This window comes from Staurois parvus, unplaced genomic scaffold (assembly GCF_062004578.1).
Source record: "Staurois parvus isolate SC_StPar_1 unplaced genomic scaffold, SC_StPar_1.0 ptg000187l, whole genome shotgun sequence".
NCBI classification, from domain to species: Eukaryota; Metazoa; Chordata; class Amphibia; order Anura; family Ranidae; genus Staurois; species Staurois parvus.
In genome coordinates, this window is record NW_028317983.1 from 5,373,748 (window position 1) to 5,390,932 (window position 17,185).

Genomic DNA, 17,185 nt, shown 5'->3' on the forward strand with positions numbered 1-17,185 from the left:
CTGTCTCTACTAGAAATGCCAAAACAAAGTCCACCAAATAGCACAATGTGGTTGGCCCACAAAAACTCATGTTTGCGGATGCGTGGGGTGGCATTAATGGCACCGCCCATATGTCTTCTACAGGGCAACGCGTTTCTGTGCATGTTGGGGACAGTAGTAGTGAACCTAGCCTAAGAAACATTCAGGAAGAACCAAGACAATGCTTTTATCGGTATCTACAGAATGCATGCAGGTGAGGTTATAGAACAGAAGTGTATATAGTTGTGTAGTGTATATAGTTCACCGGGAGGGAACTGTTTTTTGTTGAGTGAGAAATAAAAAAAACTTCACGTTACGACACGTTTTCCATGTTGCTTTCATGAGAAAAAGGGAAGCTTATATAAGCAGGTCGCACCTGTGCAAAGAGCATTTTTTGCTTTCCTGGAATCATGGCCGGGTAGAATGTTCCCAGTGAACAGAATGACATTGTTCAGCATTTTGTAGACACAGCCTGCTGCAATGCTGTCATCGCTGAGCGTACATGCTGAGGAATGAGCTGGGGGTCATACAAGGGAGCCGCACAAACCCCTAAAACCGGCACTGGTACCGAAACAATGATGGACTTGGTTTTCTTAGCATTAGATTGAATTTCTTTGTTTTCACTTATTTAGTTCTCATATAGATAATATCTGGCAATCACTGTCCAGCCATCAGACAGCTGTAGGATGCCCTCAACAAGCTCTTCTATGACAGTCACCAGCAGCTGTCTATGGCCACCCTTCATCCCAGTGATGAGCAGAGTTTACTGGAAAAATGACTGCAAGCCTGAAGATTTGTGGGCCAAGACGCACAGCACCGCCATGCTAATCGACTGATTTATGACAGGTTACCTGTGCACATCATAGAGATGAATAGAGGCCCAGAGACAGAAGGTGATGTCTGTCAATGTGAGAGAGCACTCTTGGATGAAAGGGGGGCTCTGCTCCAGGATGTTAGAGGGGACTCTGATAGGCCTTTCTGGATTTCTGCTGAGCACTCTTTGACGTAAAGTGGGACTTTGCTGCTTGCCCCTGGATGTAAAAGAGGGCTCTGCTGTGAACTCCAGTATGTAAGGGGGACTCTGAAAGGCATTCCTAGATGTAGGGGGGGCAGAGGGACTCTGCTGGGCAATCTTGAATGTAAAGAAGGACTCTGATAGGCATTCCAAGATGTAAAGAGGGACTCTTAATGGGCATCCCTAGGTGTAAGGGAGGAATCTTATTAGTACTCCTGGATGTAACGGGTACTCTGATGGGCAGTCATCGGTTTAATGGGGGACTCTGATGGGCATTCCTGGATGTGACAGGGACTCTAATGGGCATTCCTGAATGAAAGGAGGACTGTTACGGGCACTCCTGAATCTAAGGGGTGACTGATGGGCACTCCTGCAGGGGTGCTCAGATGGGGACTCTAAACACTTCTGGTAAGGGGGTACTCTGATGGGCATTCTTGGATGTAAGGGGGACTCTAATGAACACTACTGGATATAAGGGGAAACACTGATGAACACTACTGGATGTAAGTGGGAAACTCTGAATACTACTGGCTGTAAGGGGGAACTCTGAACACTACTGTATGTGGGGGGACTCTGATTAACACTACTGATTGTAAGGGAGGGGCTTCTGTTGAACATTACTGATGTAAAAGGGAACTCTGATAAACACTTCCGGTAAAGGGGTACTCTAATAAGTATTCCTGGATGTAAGGGGTGTGGGGGGGGGGACTCTGATGGGGACTCTAAACATTTCTGATAAGGGGGTACTCTGATGGGCAATCTTGGATGTAGGGGGGACTCTGAACACTACTGGATATAAGGGGGAACTTTGAACACTACTGGATGTGGGGGGGCTCTGATTAACACTACTGGTTGTAAGGGAGGGGCCTCTGTTGAACACTACTGATGTAAAGGGGAACTCTGATAAACCCTTCCGGTAAGCAGGTACTCTTAATACGTATTCCTCGATGTAAGGGGGGGGGACTCTGATGGGGACTCTAAACACTTCTGATAAGGGGGTACTCTGATGGGCAATCTTGGATGTAAGGGGGGACTCTGAACACTACTGTATGTAAGGGGGAACTCTAATGAACACTACTGGATGTATGGGGGAACTCTAATGAACACTACTGGATGTACGGGGAAACTCTGATGAACACTACTGGATGTAAGGGGGAACTCTAATGAACACTACTGGATGTACAGGGAAACTCTGAACACTACTGGATGTAAGGAGGGGACTCTTTATGAAACTGACTTTTCACTTCAAACAAATATTTGTAAAATACAATGTAGCCCGCATACTAAGAAGCTTTGAGACCCCTGACCTATGGCATTAATCTGGATTGCACCTAGATACCCCAACCCCATCCTCCAGTCCCCCCGTGGCTCATGTTTGCAGATTCCACAGAGATATTATTATTATTATACAGTATTTATAAAGCGCCAATAGTTCGCTCAGCGCTGATATGTAGCCACACTGATGACGCAATGGTTTCAGAACGCGAAGATTCTCTTTTATCTGCACTTACATGGTTATCGAGAAGTAATTGAGGACTAATGGAAGGTAAATGTTCTAAAACCCCTAAATATCCTCTCCTATAAATGACGTTGTTTGCCTTCAGTACTCCGAATTGCAGCAACTACTGCGGCAGACTGTCTCACAATGGACAAAGCCCACCGCCCTGGGCCTGGACACAATGTTATAACCCATCATAACAACCTATTCTTGACATGCCACAACTCATTTTCTGTCACGCTATTTCAGCGGTTTCGGTGGCATATTACATTCTAAACACAATACCAATCATCTGACAGCACAGGCCAATCCTTCTAATGATGGGATGTGATACATTGCTGTGCTTCTGGATAATGCGACAGCACCTCCTTGTGTTTATGTACAGTAATACAAGGAGGAATTTCATTTATCTACACCCCCCCCCCAACCCAAAAAAAGAAAATTCAAGGAATGTTAAACACCTCTGCGTTTTGAAATGTTATTCTTTGTGTCATTAGAGAAGACCTATTCAGAAATATTTTAATACTCCAACTGAATGATGCGAATGAAAGGTAAATGGGGGTCTGAAAAACTTTGAGGAAAGTGGAGCATGGGCGCCCCCTAATGGCCGACACATGGTTGCTACTGCCAAGAGAGTTAATTCTTCAGTCCACAAACCCCCTTTATCAGAGACCAGTGCCATGTTGGAGAAATCTGGAGATGGTCTTTCGCTCCATCATATGCCATTTATTCATTTAGATTGGTAAAATAATTTAAAGCAAAAATTAAATTAACCGTAAAGACTGTCATTGCTGATCTCCTTGAGATGACCATTTTCAAAAGGAGGGTTCGACAGTGACAGTCTTTTTTTTTTTTTTCTTTTTTCAGTACGAGTTTTCTTTAATTTTGAAGTACAGATCCTCTTTAAAGGTTCCTATAGACCAGTGGTACTCAACCTCCTAATGCCGCGACCCTTTAATACAGTTCCTCATGTTGTGGTGACCCCCCAACCATAAAATTATTTATCCAGTAATTATATTTCATGAAGTGTCATTTTACCTCCAATACTGCTGCTTTCAACACAGTAGCTGCTTTCAACAGAGTAGCTGCTTTCAACACAGTAGCTGCTCTTTACACATCAGAAATATGTGTTTTCCGATGGTCTTAGGGGACCCCTGTGAAAGGGTTGTTCGACCCCCAAAGGGGTCGCGACCCACAGGTTGAGAACCACTGCTATAGACATAAGATGTCTATTGCCTAAACAAGGTGGCAGTGTTAGATTGACAGCTCTGCGCTTTGGAGCCTGATTGGATCACCATGCTGGGCCGCACTCCCTAAAGTGTATCTAACGCAAAACCAAAAATGCAATGTATTGCGCCTTACTAGTCCTTGGTTTGGTGGCGGTATTCCTTTTTTTTTTTCTGCTTTATTTTCACCTGGTAATCCTTCAAATAACACATTTCCTGTCCCTGGGTGGCTACGTCACTTCTCCACTGTATCTATGGAGGGAACCATGGTTGTCACCCTAGGCCAGGAGTGGGCAAACTGCGGCTCTCCAGCTGTGGTGGAACTACATTTCCGATGAGGCATTGCAACATTACAAAACTGACAGTTACAGCTATGACTTGCAGAGGCATGATGGAACTTGTAGTCCTGCAACAGTTGGAGAGCCGCAGTTTGCCCACCCCCGCCCTAGGCTACCCTCCTGATATGGATTGTATATTGACCGCATCTTTTGATCTCCATTATATGGTGGGGAGGGCAATTAGTAGATTACAGAAGATGGCAAAGAAGGAAGATATTCTACAGTACTTAAGAAGTGACAAGGACAATGCATTTCTGGCAGGATCAAGTGGTATTTTCTATACTTGCTAAGAGGTGATTGAGGTGATGTAGCCGTATTAGCGCACTTGCAACAAGAACAATTGAGCACTGTCTGTGATACTGTATTTGTATGTGCGCTTTCAGGGGTGTTCCCCCTCCTTCAAGGTTCAAGCAGTCCTACAAATGTGGATGTTAGTGCAGATAGAAAAAAATTTCACAGACAGTACTCAGTTGTTCCTGTACTTGCTGAATGTTCTTTGCTTGGTGAAAAGAAAATGAATGCAGCCACCACAGGGGCGGACTGACAACGCATGGGGCTCCCGGGCAATAGGGGATCATGGGGCCCCTGTGTCCTTGCCCAAATTCAAAAAAGCCTATGAAAAAGGTACCAGGGGCATCTCATGGGGCCCTCTACTGACCCCGGGCCCTCGGCAGTGCCCGAGTTTCCAAATGGTCAGTCCGCCTCTGAGTCACCATATCTATGAACTGTAATCTACAACATTGTTGTTCTTGGGTTTGGTTATCCTTTAAATCTATGCTTAGATGTTAAATGTTGCCTGGTTGGCAATCACTCAAGTGACAACAATGATGGTGTCACTTACTTGAGTAATGCTAGAAACCACACAAAGCTGATGGGGGTTTTGGGTAGAGTTGGGATTTAAAGTGCTACTAAACCCACAACAGTAAAATCAGTCTGTATATGCAGTAAAGCATGCTTGTTATACTCACTGTGGAACCTAAGGGGTTAATCCTCCGTATTGTATAAGAAGGCTGTTTGATCCTGTCTTCTCTAATCCTCTTCTTCTACTGTCCCCAATCCATCTGATGATAGAACAGAGCCCTGGGGGCAAGCTGCATATGCTCAGTTTGGTGTGTATTGCTAGAGAGTTTTTTTTTTCTTTGGGAGGGTGCATGTGATCAGCACAGGGCCAATCAGCACTGTCCTGACAGAGGGTCAGTGTTCCTGCAGTCTCATAGGACAGTGAGTGGAGAATGAAAACTCCTCCTACAGGCTTTAACCAGTACTTGGCTGGACACTGATAGAAGTCACAAAACTGCTCTAACTACTGATGAGAAAAGGTATTTAGCGGTTTATATTTACTAAAATAATTACACTTCCATGTTGTGTGTACTGTGGGAGACCGGATCTAGTGAATGCAGGGTCCGGGGAGACCGGATCTAGTGAATGCAGGGTCCGGGGAGAGCGGATATAGTGAATGCAGGGTCCGGGGAGACCAGATATAGAGAATGCAGGGTCTGGGGAGACCAGATATAGTGAATGCAGGGTCCGGGGAGACCAGATATAGTGAATGCAGGGTCCGGGGAGACCGGATATAGTTAATGCAGGGTCCGGGGAGACCAGTTATAGAGAATGCAGGGTCCGGGGAGACCAGATATAGTGAATGCAGGGTCCTGGGAGACCGGATATAGTTAATGCAGGGTCCGGGGAGAGCAGATATAGAGAATGCAGGGTCCGGGGAGAACAGATATAGAGAATGCAGGGTCCGGGGAGAGCAGATATAGTGAATGCAGGGTCCGGGGAGACCGGATGTAGTGAATGCAGGGTCCGGGGAGACCGGATGTAGTGAATGCAGGGTCCGGGGAGACCGGATGTAGTGAATGCAGGGTCCGGGAAGACCGGATGTAGTGAATGCAGGGTCCGGGGAGACCGTATGTAGTGAATGCAGGGTGCGGGGTTTAGTAACACTTTAAGTAACATGTAAGTTAAAACCTTGTATAGCTTTCTGTTTCATTATAAAACTTTGTGTCTTTCAGGGGCTACAAGAGAAGTTGGTTCTGCTTTGACCCGGATGTGTATGAGACATCGCAGCATAGAGTCCAAACTACGGCAGTTTTCCAGGTCTGGCAATGTATACATTTATTTTTATTATTTCCCATTCTTAGTATTAAAAGGTTAGAACCCCTGTCAGGTTTTTTTGGTGTCAGTGACCCAAATAGGTAGATTCACCCTCTCAATGTACCGTGGTGGCCATTGTCACCACAACAGAAAGTAATCCAACATTTTAAACAACAATAGGTAAGGGGACAATTGTTCAGTGAAAACAAAGAAGGAAACTCTTATCAATTAATAGAGATTTTTTTCTCACTATTTGTTGCATTTCTGAAACAAAAAGGTAAACGGGACACCGCAAAATGTAAACTCACATGGGTTTTGACCCTCGCTCTATCCAAGCAATATATTAATGTGAAAATACTTGTATCTCATTTTTACATACCCAGATTAGCCAATAGATGGGGCTGTCAGTGGCTTAGTGCAATTACCTTGCTGTCCCGCCTGTTTAAAGCCAAGCTCCAGGACTTGCAAACTTGCTTACTTTGATTATGGTGCAGACTGTTAGCTTTTCACAGTGTGCATCAGAAGCTACATAGTTAGTCTGGCTGAAAAAAGACAAAAGTCCATCCAGTTCAACCATAAAAAAAAAAGTTATAATCCTATACCCACAGTTGATCCAGAGAAAGGCAAAAAAAAAAAACTAACTCAGCAAAGCATGATCCAATTTGCTCCTGCAGGAGAAAAAAATTCCTTCCTGATCCCCCGAGAGGCAATCGGATATTCCCTGGATTAACTTTAACTATAAATGTTATATCCAGTTATATTCTGTGTATCTAAGAAAGAATCCAGGACTTTTTTAAAGCAATCCACTGAGCTGGCCAGAACAAACTCTTGAGGGAGTCTATTCCACATTCTCACAGCTCTCACTGTGAAGAAACCTTTCCGTGTTTGGAGATTAAATTTCTTTTCCTCCAGAAGCTGCATGAAGATATATCGAGCCTGCAGTTGTAATTCACAAATATGGCTGCCCTATGTTCCTGTATTATTACCAGTTATACACAAATGCAGATTTTAACTCAGACTCATCCACCTTTCCAACCGCTCCGTTTCCGCCACCCCCCTCTGCCAATCCCTCCACTGGCTTCCGATTGCGCAACGGATCAAATTCAAAATCCTAACACTGACGTACAAAGCCGCCACCATACTGCCCCGAACTACATCACTGACCTAATATCCAAGTACCACCCAACACGCACACTCCGCTCCTCACAAGACCTCCTTCTCTCTAGTTCCCTGGTCTCCTCCTCCCATGCCCGCCTCCAGGACTTCTCCAGGGTGTCACCCATCCTCTGGAATACCTGCCCCAACCCATCAGATTATCACCTACTCTCCTCTCCTTTAGGCGCACCCTGAAAACCCACCTCTTCAGGGAAGCCTACCCCACCCCCTGCTAATTGCCGACCTCCTCCACTCTTCCTACCACTCCATCCCCCACAGCTATCTCCTCCTGTACCACCATCCCCTCCCTCCTAGATTGTAAGCTCCAAAGAGCAGGGCCCTCGATCCCCTCATGTTTTGCATTGTATTGGTATTGTTCTGTCACATGTTCTGTCCCCCTTTGTAATGTACAGCGCTGAGCGAACTATTGGCGCTTTATAAATACTGTATAATAATAATAATTTTAAAACATTTAAAATACAGTGCATAGAATATCTCCATTTTCTGCTGTATTCATCTCTGTCTCTACATTTAACTCAATGGGGTTGATTTACTAAAACTGGAGAGTGCAAAATCTGGTGTAGCTCTGCATGGGAGCCAATCAGCTTCTAACTTCAGCTTGTTCAATTACGTGTTGACAATAAAACCTGGAAGCTGATTGGTTTCTGTGCAGAGCTGTACCAGATTTTTCACTATGCAGTTTTAATCTCCCCCGCTGTGTTCTAATTACTGAGACAAAGACAAAACTATGCACTTGTACACCTACCTCCCTGCTCTGCTTGATGTACGTCATCCATGCATTTTTTGTTTTGTTTTTTTTTTTTTTTTTGCTTAAATGATACTGATGATTTTTTTCTGTTTATTTTACATCTCAGTGCTTTGATTGACTGTCTGATCAATCCTCTGCAAGAGCAAGTCGAGGAATGGAAGAAGGTTGCTAATCAGCTCGACAAGGACCATGCTAAAGGTAGCAATCACTGGAGAGCAATAAAAGGTCTGCCATTAAAGGAGCTTTCCAATGATGGAGAAAATGTTTGAAATCCCTCTGGGGCTCACTTGAATGCAATTCATTTTTTTTTAGAGGTGGGAGTTGGGATTTTTGCTGCATTGGGTCCCTCAAAAAAATACTTTGGGTTACACCCTGTTTTTACACATCTGCTCTAACTCATGTATGTGCCTATAAAGCCCAGGCTTTATTTTTTTTTTAATTAGCTTTTTGTTGAGTAGTTAAGACCCTTGGTTGGATCCTTTTAAAAATTCCCTTTCTGTCCCAGGGACTCAGCAGGAAGTAAGAAAAGATCTCTTCAAAGTTAGGGGAAATCACAATACACAATATACTGACCATACACACAGAGAACGTCGGATGACCGCACACCAATGTCAATACAAAGCATCTTCTTTATTCAAACTATTAAAAGCATTAGTAATATTAGACCATGTCACAAATGGAAGCCTAACGATGCGTTTCATTCCTGTAGGGTGCTTTAATCATAACAAAACTTACCAGCCGACCTCAATGCTCTGTGTAATTGGGCAACTATGTGGCAAATGAGGTTTAATGTTGATAAATGTAAGGTTCTGCACTTGGGGGCTAAGAATATGCATGCATCATGTATAATACATAAGGGGGGGATATGATCTCCATGTATAATACATAAGGGGGGATATGATCTCCATGTATAATACATAAGGGGGGATATGATCACCATGTATAATACATAAGGGGGGATATGATCACCATGTATAATACATAAGGGGGGATATGATCACCATGTATAATACATAAGGGGGGATATGATCACTATGTATAATACATAAGGGGGATATGATCTCCATGTATAATACATAAGGGGGATATGATCTCCATGTATAATACATAAGGGAGGATATGATCTCCATGTATAATACATAAGGGGGGATATGATCTCCATGTATAATACATAAGGGGGGATATGATCTCCATGTATAATACATAAGGGGGGATATTATCTCCATGTATAATACATAAGGGGGGATATGCTCTCCATGTATAATACATAAGGGGGGATATGATCTCCATGTATAATACATAAGGGGGGATATGATCTCCATGTATAATACATAAGGGGGGATATGATCTCCATGTGTAATACATAAGGGGAGATATGATCACCATGTGTAATACATAAGGGGGGATATGATCTCCATGTATAATACATAAGGGGGGATATGATCTCCATGTATAATACATAAGGGGGGATATGATCTCCATGTGTAATACATAAGGGGGGATATGATCACCATGTGTAATACATAAGGGGGATATGATCTCCATGTATAATACATAAGGGGGGATATGATCTCCATGTATAATACATAAGGGGGGATATGATCTCCATGTACAGTTGTGTCCAAAATTATTCAACCCCCAATGCTGTAAAGGGGTTTAGGGACTATAGTGTACATTTGGAATTGTATTCAGAATCAAATCCTACAAGGACGTTGTAACTACCCAAATGCAACTAAAATGACATCAATTGTTTATGTAATACAGTAGTAAATGGTTCTTATGTGGTTTCTTCATTGCCACAATTATTCAACCCCTTAAAGACTACCACTCTGAAGAACAGAGGTTCATACAGGTGCTTTCCATCAGGTATTGAAAACACCTGTGGATGTCACCGAGCAGCAATCAAGCATAATAAGCACCAATTAGGCAGCTTTAAAATGACTGTGATACTCAGCTCCTTCTAGACATTTACTGGTGTGGTTACAAACATGGTGAAGGCAAGAGAATGGTCCAGGAAGACAAGAGAAGAGGTGATTTCTCTTCACAGGAAGGGCAATGGCTATAAGAAGATTGCAAAGATGTTAAACATACCAAGAGACACCTTAGGAAGCATCATTCGCAAATTCAAGGCAAAGGGCACTGTTGAAACGCTACCTGGTCGTGGCAGAAAGAAGATGCTGACTTCGACTGCTGTGCGCTACCTGAAGCGTAGAGTGGAGAGAAGTCCCCGTGTGACTGCTGAGGAACTGAGAAAAGATTTGTCAGATGTGGGTACAGAAGTTTCAGCCCAGACAATAAGACGCACACTGCGTAATGAAGGCCTCCGTGCCAGAACTCCCAGGCGTACCCCCTTGCTGTCTCCAAAGAATAAGAAGAGTCGACTGCAGTATGCCAAAAGCCATGTGGACAAACCACAAAAGTTGTGGGATAGTGTTCTGTGGACTGATGAAACAAAATTAGAACTGTTTGGGCCCATGGATCAACGCTATGTTTGGAGGAGGAAGAACAAGGCCTATGATGAAAAGAACACCTTGCCTACTGTGAAGCATGGTGGAGGGTCAATCATGCTTTGGGGCTGTTTTGCTTCTGCAGGTACAGGGAAGCTTCAGCGTGTGCAAGGTACCATGAATTCTCTTCAGTACCAGGAGATATTGGATGGAAACGTGATGCAGTCCGTCACACACCTGAGGCTTGGGAGACGTTGGACCTTTCAACAGGACAATGATCCCAAGCATACCTCCAAGTCCACTAGAGCATGGTTGCAGAGGAAAGGCTGGAACATTTTGGAGTGGCCATCGCAGTCACCAGACTTAAATCCGATTGAGAACCTCTGGTGGGACTTAAAGAAAGCAGTTGCAGTGCGCAAGCCTAAGAATGTGACTGAACTGGAGGCCTTTGCCCATGAAGAATGGGCGAAGATACCCGTAGATCGCTGCAAGACACTTGTGTCAAGCTATGCTTCACGTTTAAAAGCTGTTATAACTGTAAAAGGATGCTGTACTAAGTACTAAGATTGAATGTCACTTGGGGGTTGAATAAAACTGATAATGCTGTGAGCACAGAAAAGACATTTGTGGTTATTTCATTATAACTGTTATGTTATATTTGTCTGACCTACAAGTGCCTCTTTAATGTAAATGTAAGCAAGATGACTGAATGATCAAAAGCAATGTCAAACTGGCCAAAACACTCAATTTCAGTGGGGGTTGAATAATTTTGGACACAACTGTATAATACATAAGGGGGGATTTGATCTCCATGTATAATACATAAGGGGGATATGATCTCCATGTATAATACATAAGGGGGATATGATCTCCATGTATAATACATAAGGGGGGATATGATCTCCATGTATAATACATAAGGGGGGACATGATCTCCATGTATAATACATAAGGGGGACATGATCTCCATGTATAATACATAAGGGGGATATGATCTCCATGTATAATACATAAGGGGGATATGATCTCCATGTATAATACATAAGGGGGGGATATGATCTCCATGTATAATACAAAAGGGGGATATGATCTCCATGTATAATACATCAGTGGTTCATATAGTGAACCCGGTGTATTGTTATTCACCTTGAGGTCATCACAGAGGACAAGGGGGCACTCTTTACGTCTGGAAGAAAAGAGATTTCATCTCCAAATACGGAAAGGTTTCTTCACAGTCAGAGCTGTGAGAATGTGCAATAGACTCCCTCAAGAGCTGTTTCTGGCTAGCTTAGTGGAGTGCTTTAAAAAAAAGCCTGGATTCTTTCCTAGATGCACATAACATAACGATACTATATATATGTATACGATACAATTATAGGTAAAGTTGATCCAGGGAATATCCGATTGCCTCTCGAGGGATCCGTAAGAATTTTTTTTCTCCTGCAGGGGCAAATTGGATCATGCTTTGCTGAGTTTTTTGCCTTTCTCTGGATCAAGTGTGGGTATAGGATTATAACTTTTTTTTTTATGGTTGAACTGGATGGACTTTTGTCTTTTTTCAGCCAGACTATGTAAGCGCCCTGCAGGTGTGAAACGCATCAATATAAAAAGGAGAGAAGCAACGCCATCTAAGTGCAGCAATAAGAATTAATAATTTCCACAAAATTGACAATAGTAGTATACAAATGAGCACTTATCAAACTGGTATCAGCCGCTGTGCAACTCCTGTCCAGTCCCGCTGCTGAATGGCTGTGCTGGTGGCTCCCAGCTCTTCCAGGTCGTTGTGGATCCTCAGGGCGGGCAGGAAGGATGTTAGCTCCAGGTACAGCAGCAGTAGGCGTGGCACGCGTTCTGAGCATTCATGCTCCATCAGGCCGCACAGTATGACCTGATGTAGGAGCATGCATGCTCTGAATACATGCCATGCCTACTGCTGCTGTACCTGGAGCTAACATCCTTCCTGCCCACCCTGAGGATCCACAACGACCTGGAAGAGCTGGGAGCCACCAGCACAGCCAAGGACAGTGCATTGAAGACCTTCCTGCAGCGGGACTGGACAGGAGTTGCACAGCGGTTTATACCAGTTTGATAAGCACTTATTTTGACTACTACTATTGTGAGCTGCCATTTTTGTGGAAATAAATGATTTGTTCTTGTTGTTGAACCTATTTGGCGCTGCTTCTCAAGCATTGTTGCATTATCCCTTAACCACCTTTGGACTTTATGGACTTTACTTGTGTGGTTCATATACTAGTCATCACATAATACATCTGGTCTTTTTCCTCTGAGTGCACCAAATATCTCTCTTGTGAAATGCGTCAAAAGGCTTTCCTGGGTTTTTTTTGTCATTGACATTGCTATGTGTTCATCCGACTTTCTCTGCATGCATACTGTCCCGAGTTGGACCTGCACCTATTGGGGAATTGGGCTGTAAAGACAGACCAACCTGGAGCAGGGATAACTTTTTTTGCATTTGGTGCATACACGCTAAACGATCAATTTATTATCCGATTGTTCTCTGTCGATAGGAATAATTAATCTATAGTCAGTGGATTCTGGTCAATAGATAGGATTATAAATTATCGATCGTATCTGTTTCTACCAAGTAATCTGATCTATCAAAATACCTGTCCAAAGAATCTCAGTGCTGTCAATTGATGCAAAACGATTGATAATATTCCGCCCTGGCCTACTGACTAATTGAATCCAATCAAAACTGACTCTAAAACAATCAGAAGGGAAGGTATGACTATTCGATTGTTTGCAGATCCAATCGTTTGGATCAAATCACACATCAACCAGTTGAAAAATCGAAGTGTCTGTGGCCATTACAATCTGACCATACAATCTTTGTACAATTTACTTTTTGATTTAACAAAACTGTAATATGAGGACCTACCTAAACTATCCCATCAAGCAGGCCCGTGCACTACACTAGTTGGTAAATTCAAAGGAGGATATACAGCCAGTTTGTGTGGTGAGCCTTAGATGGCGCTAGATGAGATTTCCTCATTGGAAGATCCAATGAAATTGTGACAACACACAAACTTTGGATTTGCCATCAATCTTGCCAGTAAAGAGGATGATACTCTCCAGTGGGCAATCAGCAATAAGAACCTATCAGGTGTTCTAAATCCTCACCATTCTATCCAAAGTTTAGAAAATAGTTTTGGCCTTTCATACCCTTTAAAGTGAACCTGTTCTGCATTTTGATTATCTGGTTGCTATCAGTATTGAGGTATTAACATCCTTGACTGTGTGCCTAAGGCCCATACCTTCGTGATAATCCCCGGTGATCCCCTGTAAAATAAATTTGCTAGCCAACCTATTGATGTAAAAAATACTTTAACAAGGCTGCAGGTAAACTTCAGATCATTGTTGCATTTGTACTTCTAAAAAGTAATATTAATGCACTTAAAGTATAACTAAAGGCTTAAAGTGTTACTAAACCCACAACAGTAAAATCAGTCTGTATATGCAGTAAAGCATGCTTGTTATACTCACTGTGGGACCTAAGGGGTTAATCCTCTGCATTGTGTAAAAATGCTTTTTGATCCTGACTACTCTGATCCTCTCCTTCTTCCATTGTCCCCCTCTTAACTCCTGACATATCGTGTGGAGTCACTCTGCACATGCACAATTTGGTGTGTGTTGCTAGAGAGGTTTTTTTTTTCTTGGGAGAGTGCATGTGATCAGCACAGGGCCAATCAGTGCTGTCCAGACAGAGGTCAGGGGTTCTGCATCCTCCTAGAGCAGAATGAAAACTCCTCCTACAAGCTTTAACCAGTGCTCTGCTGGACACTGATAAAAGACACAAGACTGCTATATACAGCTGATGAGAAAAGGTCTTTAGCAGTTTATATTTACTAAAATAATTTCATTTCCATGTTATTTGTGCTGTGGGAGACCATATATAGTGAATGCAGGGTCCGGGGAGACCATATATAGTGAATGCAGGGTCCGGGGAGACCGGATATAGTGACTGCAGGGTCCGGGGAGACCGGATATAGTGAATGCAGGGTCCGGGGAGACCAGATATAGTGAATGCAGGGTCCGGGGAGACCATATATAGTGAATGCAGGGTCCGGGGAGACCATATATAGTGAATGCAGGGTCCGGGGAGACCGGATATAGTGACTGCAGGGTCCGGGGAGACCGGATATAGTGACTGCAGGGTCCGGGGAGACCGGATATAGTGACTGCAGGGTCCGGGGAGACCGGATATAGTGACTGCAGGGTCCGGGGAGACCGGATATAGTGACTGCAGGGTCCGGGGAGACCGAATATAGTGACTGCAGGGTCCGGGGAGACCGGATATAGTGAATGCAGGGTCCGGGGAGACCGGATATAGTGAATGCAGGGTCCGGGGAGACCGGATATAGTGAATGCAGGGTCCGGGGAGACCGGATATAGTGAATGCAGGGTCCGGGGAGACCGGATATAGTGACTGCAGGGTCCGGGGAGACCGGATATAGTGAATGCAGGGTCCAGGGAGACCGGATATAGTGACTGCAGGGTCCGGGGAGACCGGATATAGTGACTGCAGGGTCCGGGGAGACCGGATATAGTGAATGCAGGGTCAGGGGAGACCAGATATAGTGAATGCAGGGTCCTGGGTTTAGTAACACTTTAACTTTTTTTTTTTTTTTAGTCTTGGACAGAGTAGAGAGGGATTAGAACCCCCTGTTTTTATTAGTGATGCACCAAAATGAAAATTCTGGTGCCGAAACCGAAAATTCAGATGCACTTGCCCAAAACCGAAACAGACATTTTAAATTATTATTATTATTATATTTTTTTAAAGTGGAACACTCTCTCAATCAACATTGCTCTAGCATTAGTAAAAAGATAGGGAAATATATCATATTTACTTGTTTTAACATTTTTTTATTTATTTGTTTATATATTTATTTTTTTGTATTCCTTCAGTTACTTCCTGGTTTCCTCTTCAGGAGGAGAGGGAAAGTTCTCAGCTCAGCCAGTGCCTGAGCGAAGGCCAGATGGATTCCAGGAAGTAACTGCTACATGAATCATCTGCCCTTACTCAAGATGGCCCCAGCCAGAAATGCCAGGAGGTGTTTTTCAAAATGATTTCTCAGCAAAATAAAGGATGGAGATATAGATGGAGGAGGGTGTTTTTAATATTAAAAATGAATTCTAGATCATTTTGGTTTGTGGTGCATAGATGCAGCGCAGTTCCATTTTAATTAATGTGGCTGGTGTTTTGTCACCAGGGGGAGTTTTGGCATTGATGTCAGTGGGACGTGACTTTGCATTGAAGTCTATGGGATGCATCATGCCATTATCAGCACCTTTTTTTTTTTCTATCGGCAAAACGCCAATAACCCTATTTTCGGCAGCCAATATATCAGTGCATCCCCATTAGGAAGATTTGCCCTCTCTATTTTTCCTGTTTACCGTTATTGAAAGTGAAAGTAAAAGAAAATCACACATTTTGGGTTGTCCCCGTAAAAATAATAAAGGGGAAATCTTCCAAGACTAGTTCTGGTGACCTGGGGGTCCCGAGGAATTCCCTTAGTTTTCAGGGATTTTCTCTCACTTTCTGTTTGGCTATGGGACAGGAAGTGAAGGGAAATCTCCACAATGGGGCACAGTTCTACTTTAATATTGCCTGTAGAAGAGGCACTCTAGTTAGCCAATAAATGGTGACACCCTAGATCCAAACTTCAATTTATGTTGATGGCCAACATGGTACAACACTCTGGAATATTTGTAATAAAGGTTAAAACAAATCCTTCTAACACTCATATCTTGATGAAAAAACTGCTGCGGGTTGACAGTGACTATCATAGGTGTTTGGTTATGTGATCTCAGCTAAAGAGACTTTTGGGATTGGCCAAGATGATAAAAAATAATGCCTAGGTATATGGTCATGTGACCGTCTACCTAGGGGTGTGTTCACGATATCAGCTAAAAAAGGCTTTCAAGACTGCCCAAGATGATGTAAACTAGTGCTTAGGTATATGGTCATATGACTGCCACTGTAATCTATTTTCTGCAGGAAAGGCATGAGAATTTTTTTTTTTTTTTGTTATATTTATCATACATAGGGACAGAATACCCCTTAGGTCCACTGTAATTAAAGTCCAGTGTTAAGGATAGGAATATACAGTTGTGGCCAAAATTATTCAACCCCCAATGCTGTAAAGGGGTTTAGGGACTATAGTGTACATTTGGAATTGTATTCAGAATCAAATCCTACAAGGACGTTGTAACTACCCAAATGCAACTAAAATGACATCAATTGTTTATGTAATACAGTAGTAAATGGTTCTTATGTGGTTTCTTCATTGCCACAATTATTCAACCCCTTAAAGACTACCACTCTGAAGAACAGAGGTTCATACAGGTGCTTTCCATCAGGTATTGAAAACACCTGTGGATGTCACCGAGCAGCAATCAAGCATAATAAGCACCAATTAGGCAGCTTTAAAATGACTGTGATACTCAGCTCCTTCTAGACATTTACTGGTGTGGTTACAAACATGGTGAAGGCAAGAGAATGGTCCAGGAAGACAAGAGAAGAGGTGATTTCTCTTCACAGGAAGGGCAATGGCTATAAGAAGATTGCAAAGATGTTAAACATACCAAGAGACACCTT

The 17,185-nt window shown here is 43.1% G+C and overlaps 1 protein-coding gene across 4 annotated transcripts in view; it reads left to right on the forward strand.

Moving 5' to 3' along the window:
• The window catches only part of MTSS1 (MTSS I-BAR domain containing 1), a 268,242-nt gene that overhangs the window by 199,141 nt on the left and 51,916 nt on the right, over nucleotides 1–17,185 (forward strand). For 3 of the 4 annotated variants that reach the window (XM_089677514.1, XM_089677517.1, XM_089677516.1), the window contains exons 4-5: nucleotides 6,111–6,195; nucleotides 8,223–8,341. In XM_089677514.1, the coding sequence (XP_089533640.1) occupies nucleotides 6,111–6,195; nucleotides 8,223–8,341 (204 nt within the window). The remainder of the gene's footprint in view (nucleotides 1–6,110; nucleotides 6,196–8,222; nucleotides 8,342–17,185) is intronic. The other variant, XM_089677515.1, reaches the window with a different exon arrangement.